Source organism: Onychostoma macrolepis, chromosome 16 (assembly GCF_012432095.1).
Source record: "Onychostoma macrolepis isolate SWU-2019 chromosome 16, ASM1243209v1, whole genome shotgun sequence".
In the NCBI taxonomy this organism is placed as follows: domain Eukaryota; kingdom Metazoa; phylum Chordata; class Actinopteri; order Cypriniformes; family Cyprinidae; genus Onychostoma; species Onychostoma macrolepis.
The window spans coordinates 20,342,763-20,351,909 of record NC_081170.1 but is presented as its reverse complement, the minus strand read 5'-3'; the positions used below and the strand labels follow the sequence as shown (position 1 = coordinate 20,351,909).

The window sequence follows — 9,147 nt, the reverse complement described above, 5'->3', positions numbered from 1 at the left end:
TTTATAGACAAAGAAATGATCTTTTATGTACCGGTTTGGCTCTGCGCAAGTGCTTGTGGGTAATGTAGTTTAACTCCTACGTCATCGCTTGCTCAGCACCTACCACAGTAAGAAAATATGCAGGTCTACTCAAATAGTTTAAAGGTATATCCCTCATTTGTAATCATATAGTCTTTGCTTTTAGACAATGGACAATAACAACCAAATGTCTACAATTTACATGTAAATTCCTTTATTGTTTCTCTCAGAAGGCACACAGTTGAACACAGCCAGTTTTTGCATACTTAGTGCACAAACATGTAGCAACTTTCGGTCTATGTAGACACAGAAAGCAACCTAAACAGAGATGATGATTGGTGGTGAGTAGTATAAAAGTACAAAACATAACAGAAGTCTTGCTCCTGATTCGCAAAAATAAATAATTTGAACAATTATTTTAATTAATAATAACCATAATAATAATAATAATCATATCAATAAATAGTAAATACTGTATCAAAATCCTAAAAAAGAGGGACGGAAAGGAAAAATAATGTTGATATTGCAACACATTGATAGAGCACTGGACTTATATATTATAGAAAACAATATTATACGTATACACTCATTGTATATCAGTTTACATTCGGCAGCATGTATGTACAGCTTTACAGTACCAAAGTATCACAATACATAGTATTTTAAGGCTTAGGTTGTCTTTTTCTTATGTTGCTGGAAATAAGGTTTATCAAAACGTGTTTCTGAATCACAGAACTAACAATAAAAAACAATATAAACCCCAATATGCTGTGCAAAAAATAAAAACAACAACAAAAAAGAAAGACAAGCAAAGTTCAGATCAGTGCTAGTCCTCTCTCATTCAGCACTGACATACATTACACTCCCAAAATATTGCTACATCTAGTGGCAGAGTATTGTAGCCTAGGTAACAGTGAGAACGAAATTTAATTGTATGAAAATAAAATCAGTTTAATAAGAGACATGAAATGGACTGTCATACATGTGGTTTTGTGTGTGGTACAGGAGAAGCTGATGAATAAAGGAAAATAAGAAAGAGAGTACATTTTACTTCTTGACTTGCAAATGAAAGAATGTTGACACATTTATCAAGAAATCAAATAAATAATATCATCAAATAAATAACTAGTCAATAAATAAATAAATACATAAATAACAAATAGTTCTGAAAAATGAATTTGTATAAAAAAAAAGAAAAGGCAAAGGAAGGTTTAAGGTTAAATGGAGCGTCAGAAGCAGGATGTCGACTGGAGTGGACTGTTATTTTCAGATCAGACTCCTTCACTGATCAGGCTTCAGACCGCAACAGGGATGGACTGGGACTAAAAACAAATCAGTCTGGACGTACACGGCCCATCACACATAGTATTCAGGGATTTTTCAAATGTCCAATATGGCGTCAGATGGTTTAATCTGCCACTTTATATGACTCAATTTACCCCTTGGGACTGGAACACATTTTTAAGAGGTCATAATTCTATGGCACTATATTTCAGTTGATCAAATCAATCGTCGTCTTCCTGGTTTCATATGCAATATTTATAATCATGCATGCCTGAAAATGCAGAATTGTATTAGGCAGAGATTTACTCTCATTCTTATGATTTGGAAGTGCAAAGCAGTGGAACGAGACTGAACAAGAGTAGGTTGTGAATGAGTACGAGAGAACAAGTCGAAATGTGTTCAGATGTTCCGGCCTGACAATATCAAAACTATTATCCCATACGTTGACCCAACCCACTGGGAAAAGTCCCGGTGCTCCCTATGGTCAGTCCATCCCTGGACTGTAATAATGATCGAGTTCTGGCCATTTTTGCTGTAGTGTAAAAAGGAGGCAGTTTACCGCACGATGTTTTTTGCGTGATGCCTCTGAGGTTCCTCATGCTGGTAATCTGGATTTGAGGGTAAGGAACACTCGTGAGGCCCAGTCACAGAAGAGTCTGAACTGCTGCAGGAGTTCCTGAGAGGATTGAACCACCTCCCAGTGAAAAGCGGGATTAGGTGGGAGCGAGGGAGAAGGAACGGGGATCCGGGGAGCCTCTGCTCGGGTCATCTGAAATAAAATAAAAATTACAATCATGAATGCATTGATTATATTTCCATGTAACTATAAACAATCTCTGTACATATGCATCTGAGAGACTTAAATGAATTCATGTATTTTAATACAAATATATTATTATATACGTATTATAGAATATTTTAAATATATTCTATTATACACAGCCATTCAAAAGGTTTGGGTTCAGTGAGATTATTTAATGTTTTTCACCAGGGCTGCATTTATGTAAAAAACTGCAATATTGAGAAATGTTTTTACAATTTAAAATAATAGTTTTCTGTTTTATTTTTTAATATATATTAAAATGTAATTTATTCCTGTGATGGCAAAGCTGATTTTTCAGCCATTACTCCAGTCTTTAATGACCCTTCAGAAATCATTATAACATGCTGATTTGGTGCACAAGAAACATTTCTTATTATCAATGTTAAAACCAGTTGTGCTGCTTAATATTTTTTGGAAACCACGAGACCTTTATTGAATAGAACGTTGAACAGAACGTTGAAAGAAAAAAAAAAGCATTTTTGTAGCATTATATATGTCTTTGCTGTCAGTTTTAAACATTTAAATGCATCCTTGCTGAATAAAAGTTAATTCTTAAAAAAGAAAAACTGACCCCAAACTTCTATTCTGTAACATTCTATGTATTTAATACCTGTTATATTGTATATTACATATTCCTACAGTTTATAGGTTTCATAAACAATGGATAAGCCAATATTGTAACAGTTGCACATATTGTTTGCTTAGAGATGTGTGTGTGTGTGTGTGTGTGTGTGTGTGTGTGGGCATGTACCTGACGCTGTAAGGAGTGTATGAGGCTCTTAATGTGGGAGATCATGTCTGTCAGCTTTGGTACTGAGCTGTGCTGCTGCTTGCGTGTTGTTCTGTTCAGCCACTCAAAATGGTGCTCAAAGGACTTTAGGTCCACATAGAGCTGAGAAAGTGTAGGCTTGAACTGCAAGAGAGGAAAAGAAAAGAGCCAGAAAGAAAATTATTTAGAGAATTCAGAACAAAATATCATGATAATGTCATGGCAGATAACTACATTGTACAAGCAAAGACAGATGTACAATTAAAGGGCCGTCCCATCAGCGGTTCAACCGATGGACCTACTCTTAAGAGGGCTGGGGCCCTGTACTGATAAATAGGTACATAATGAAAATAAATGGCAGCATGAAAGCCTATTTGTCCTCATACATACCTCCAGAGTGGTGAGGTCACTGACTCTGCTGCTGATTGCTGGAAGAGACTTGAACCTGTGGTGATCAATCTCTGTGGCAAACACTGGGTTTTTCTGAAAAGAAAGGACAGAAAGACAGAACAGGCATTAATCAAAAAGCAAAAAAACAAGCATGTTACACAAATAATGAAAATGTCATGACATTTTCTTCTGGTCACCCCTAATTTCCAGATCCCCAACTTTGAACTCAACAATCAAAACAACAGAGTAAGAGTTGTCCCACAAGTGAAACGACTGGCCTCCACCAGCAGAACCACCGCAGAATTACAGGGAACAGCAGTCACCCAGAGTTCCAGGGCTTTAACTTCTGAACCCAGACAATAAAAGTTCATGACCTGAAGCCACAGGATGTTTTCTAGAGGAAGAATAACAACATATGCAATGACTAAGGAGTTTGAAGTGGAATAGACAACACTGGGCTGCAGGGAAACTCCAGGGTCAGGACTAAAAAAAGGTGCCATGACGTATGGGGCCGGTCCATGCCTGGATGCACTGCCTTCACCTGGCACTAGAGGGAGACAGAAACGAACTCAGGTGTTTCTAAGGTATCTCAAGGGGGTGAAGAGTGACCCTAACTTGCTCTCGCCAGTGTTTAGACAATATCCAAGGTTGCTAATGTGGCTGCCACGTGAATGGAGCAGAGCCTGTTTACAAGTCATCCAAAGGGTTGTTTGTGAATGCTAATGAGTGCTGATAATGTGACAGGTGTAATGCGCCCTTTGCGTCTTTAAAGCCCCATCAGAAGAGGAAAACAACATCGTAGACCAATCAGAAGTCAACATGACGAACATAATAGCGTGCTGAAGCCAGCTTTCCGTCGCCCCTCTTGCACTGTTTGGAATGATGTGTTTTTTCCTTGATTTGTTGTTGTTTTTGTGTACTTCTGCTCTCTCAGCTGAATCCATCCATTTCTCTATCTAGGCTCCGTGGTAGCAGCCAAATGATGACACACTCCATCCTATACCTCATCACTCTTCATCCTAGTGGCACTATCATCACACACAAACCTTGTTGAGCGTCTCTCATCCAGAGCACTCTCTGATCTCTTTATCTCCTCGGTCGCTTGTCCCGTTTCCCCCCACCCTCTCCGCTTGGATCATGACCTCACTCGACTGATTCTTATGCCCTCCCTCCTCCTGTCTTCCTGAATGCAAATACGGGAATGTGATAAATCGGAGTGATTTTTATCAGGACACTTTGCTGTGGAGACCGAAAGCTAAACAAGCAGCCCCACACCTACACAGACCACAACTATTTACAACATGCACACTCTCACCGGCACGCACACACGGTCATACAAACATCGCATGTATACACACTCTCACCACCTCACACAAGTAACAGTAACACATTCTGTACATACACGCACACATCGGGTTTTATAGCTTTCTTGTGGGGACTTTCCGTTGACTCCCATTCTATTTTTCTTTCCTAGGCTTGACCCCTGTAAAGTGGAACTCCATGCAAGAAGAAAAGAAACCAAAATAAATGCTTCATGTCACTGAAAAACTAACAAAATGTTTTTCAAAGTGTGTCGGGCCCTTTTGTCACCAGTGGGGTCTTTGATAGTGTTCTCCGCTGTAACATCTGGTGCACATACACAAGGCGGCAGACGCAAAACACCCTTATATACAACATGCACGCACACAACCAAGTGTTATTGTATCTAATTGAACCACAGGACTGGAAGAAGTGGCATCTGGTCTTGGGTTTATAAGTGATGGAGTCAGATCAGGTGATTTCTCTGTTCTCAAAGGAAAATCTGTCTTGTTCGGGATGAGTATATGTTTGAGTTAGCATAACTTTGTACACATAATCTCAACGTCAACGGGAATCAAAGACCATGCAAAAATATGACAAGTGACATTAAGGAGGTAGAAATGAGACTTCTTCAGGGGAACACACACACATGTGAAGATATTTTGATTAATGTTTCAAATGTTTTTGCCCTTATCTGTGTTATTTTCAGTTTTCATTTTAATTTTAGTTTAATTTCTAGTCATTTTGTCATATGCTATATTGATACAGGTATGTTTGTTTTTTAAAAAGAAATCTGAAAAGTTATTTTTTTTTTTTCCAGTTTCGGTTTTATTTCAGTATCAGATTTTAGTACTTCAACTTAAACTGATTTAAGTTATTTGCCAAGGCAACATTTAAAAAAAAAAAATTCATTTAGTTAAATTTTTCATGTAATATGTATTTATTTCTTTTTATTGATTGTTTTTTAATAGTTTTAGTTAACAATGACACTGGCCCATACAATGAAAGTCAGTGGGGTCCAAAACAACATTGGCCCCATTTACTTTCAATGTATAGGCAAAAAAGACACTTTTTTTTTTTTGTGTTCCACAGAAGAAAAAAAAGCATGCAGGTTTGGAATGACATGAGGATGAGTAAATGATGACAGGATTTTCATTTTTGAGTGAACTATTAGTAGTAACTCCAACGAAGGATTACGGCTCATACTATGCCATTAAGTAGTACATCTGTTAGCATTTTCATTTACAGTGGAACTACATAGAAGGCAGCACTGTACTTTTCACCTTTCAATGCCACGTGCTTCACTCGTGCTGGTAAACAGGACCTCCAAGTAACCATGGGAACACTGATCTGTTTATGTTTCCGAGGTAGGGAAGGGAGGCCTCGGAGAGGTGAGGGGTGCACTGTGGGTTCAAGACCCTCAAAGTACAGATCTCCATCACATAGCAACAACAAAACCCCAAGTAAAGCCCACAGCATTTTGCTCTCAGATGGTCTAAGCACTGGATACAAGCACAAGGCTCGTTCTGAGCCATGCAGATCATGTTTACCCCCCATCCCGTAGGTTCAGGCTCATTAGTTGCAAGTTTACGAATGTTACATTGCGAGCTTTGATGCAGTCTGGGATGTCAGCCCTGCTGCTGGGCCTGAATCCAGGGATCTGTGTTTTTTTTAGTCAGATAGAGGCTACAGTAATGAGCCTTATCTGCTCCCACATGGACTCAAAGCTACCGCAATCTGCTATCTCAGCTCTAATATGAGCCAGCTGAATGAAAAGCCGATCGGTGTGTGCGTATGTTTGTGTGCGAGCGAAAGCGCGAGAGATAAGCCAATTCCTGTCCACAAATCTTTGCAAGGAGCATTACTGTAGCCCAGCTGTTCAGAGGCTCAAGATCAAGATCTGATCATCATCAGCATCTCTGAGTACAGTGTGAACTTCCTCTCCTGGTGTCACACCAGATCAACTCACCAGTAGATCCTGAGTCAGCTTCAGAAGGTGTCTGGTCTGATTGGTCAGCTTGTCAAAGTCAGTCTGGATCCGCCGGGGGTGGGCAGGGAAGGCAGATGCTAACAGATGAAGTTGAGCCAACAGCAGCGAGAGGAGCAGCGATGAGGAGGAGTCACCCAGCACTGCGGAGGAGAGCAAATCATTGATGCACAGCTACAAACAACACTCCTATGTTCTTCCAAAGGATCCTGTGCCACTCTTGCAACGGGACCGTGTTTCCACACGTCCACAAAGCACATCGAGTCTCAGCCAGAGGACACTTCTTTCATCTTTTTGGGAGAAGGAAATCACACATGTTGCATCACACTAGAAGAAGCGGTCCGCTGACGCTGCTGTGCGCCCTAAGCTAGTAACACTTGATCCATTATTACTGTCGACATGATAAATGCTTCTCTAATGAACTAACCGCGAGCGCCTCAAGCCGTTATCCTGTCTAACTAACTCTACCCATTATTACCACTTACAACCCGTACAGGTTTCCATCAAAAAGTCCCGCATTTATAAATGACAATAAAGGCTTGTCAGTTCAAGAAATCAGTAGGGATGCTTAATAGTTTCGTAGGTTTATGTTAGGCGATACAAAACGAGTTAGAGTGTTTTAATTACGAAGGTTACAGCAACAAGTGTCAATCGCTACACTGTAAACAACAAATTAGTGTCATCACAAATGTAGCCTACGTACAAAAAAATAACAGAGCGAATATATAAAAAACGTGACACTTACATTTCATATTTGTCCAGGTCCTTGTTTTAAAAAGTAGATACGTTGCAAATAAATACGCAGAGAAATAATTAAATAAATAAACAAACAAACAAACAAAGTGTAGATATTAATAAATAAATGAAGCTCCAGATGTTGTCACGTGCTCCAAAGTTCGTCTCTCTCTCTCAGTATCCGCGCGAACGGCTCGCGACAGTAGTTTACAGAGGAAGAGCGTGAGGTGAGGAAGAAAATGAATGAATGACAGAAGTGCAGAATTAGCGAGAACAAGAAAAAAAGCAGCAAAACTTGACTCTGTCCAGCCCCAATAGTTGTTTAGTTTTAACAAACGCGAGTGAGGATGGAAAGATACACGGCGAGGGTCAGAGAGGTGTATGGAGGGAGAGACAGAGTGAGAGAAGGATGCGAGGGTAAGTCTAATTTTTCGCGAAGTGAAATGTTTAGGCTTGTTTAAAACTTCCTTTATAAAGACGGGGGTATGACACATCCTGAGTCACCACTTCATTCATAAAAACACTCTCTCTCACACACACACACACACACACACACACACACACTCGCCTTCTCCTCAGAGCGCGCGCTTCCCGCCCCTCGGCACTGTCTGTCTCCTTTTGCGAATTTTTGAAAGATAGAAAAAAAGACGTTTCTGTTGTTTTTATTTTTTTCCCCCTCTGGCAATATCATTTTCTGTAGGTCTGTCTATCTCTCCTGCTATCTCTCTTCCTCTGCTCCATCCCGCTACGCGATCTATGCCAATCAAATCGTCCATCTCTTAATCTTTCCATCTGCAGATCTCTTCCCCTCTCTCCCTCTATCACTGCAAAAGTTTAAAAAGCCCATTGTTTCATTTTATATCAGTCAATCTGAGTTTCATAACTCTCCCGTTCTGTCTTTCGCTCAGCCCCGTTATATTAGGAATAAATAAACACTTTATTTGCATAATGTAATGTAAAGGGAGCAGCTGCATTGCGCATATTTACCATATTCAAACTTCGCTCGCGAGACAGCAGTCTGTTATTTCCACCCTATTTCCACTCTTTTCGTTCTCTGACGCTCCCCCTTCTTTCTCTCCAGGGTAAAGGAAAGAGTGAGAGAAGGAATAAAAGAGAAAGGTGTTGCATAGTAAGGCCTGTAAGTGTTGCATAGTAACAGTTAGGGAACTTGCAGAACATTTGCACTAAGACTTCAAGAGCGAAAGAGAGAGACAGGCAGAGTTAGAGAGAGAGGGAGAGGGGGAAGGTTAATTTAGCATATACAGAAACCAGTGCACGGCGCTGGAAATACGGAGTCACATGCAATAAAGCATAGCACAGTGTTGCAAAAGAAGCAGAGAGGAGTTTCCAGACAGAGAGAGAGAGTATGGGTGAGGGGTTAATGCAACCTTAAATACACATGCTGCATTAATAGCTGACCTTTCCAGATTCACGAAAAGTGAAGAAAAACTCACTCAGGGGTGTAGGAACAACTTGAAACATGTGCAAAGGGGGGACAGTAAAGGTATGGGAATGATTATCTAACAAAAATTGGGGGAACAGTGGAGCCGTGGCACAGGGGGTAATTCACAGGCACCGGGATTTGTGTCATGCTCTGATCCTATTCACAATCCTTCATTTTATTGGCACTTTAGGTGGGTCAGGGGTCAAATGAATGACAAATAAGAGTGTCCACAATAAGGAAAAACTACTTAAAACATGTTCCAAGCTAGAATAAAAATGTTTTATATTAAAAGAATGTTTTATTCATGTTGTTTCGATATTGAAAAAAATGTACACTATTTGTCATTACATTTTCATTTAATGACATACGTATATACTATATAAGTATATATAAGGTAC

The 9,147-nt window shown here is 39.8% G+C and overlaps 1 protein-coding gene across 1 annotated transcript; it reads right to left on the bottom strand.

Moving 5' to 3' along the window:
- Positions 1–239: 239 nt before the first annotated feature.
- On the bottom strand, positions 240–7,850 carry il11a (interleukin 11a). The gene is made up of 5 exons (XM_058745923.1): positions 7,316–7,850; positions 6,553–6,713; positions 3,285–3,377; positions 2,877–3,038; positions 240–2,071 (listed from the first exon to the last, which is right to left on the bottom strand). Exons 1-5 carry the CDS (start codon positions 7,320–7,322, stop codon positions 1,898–1,900), a joined length of 597 nt encoding a protein of 198 aa, XP_058601906.1. The 5' UTR covers positions 7,323–7,850; the 3' UTR covers positions 240–1,897.
- Positions 7,851–9,147: the final 1,297 nt, after the last annotated feature.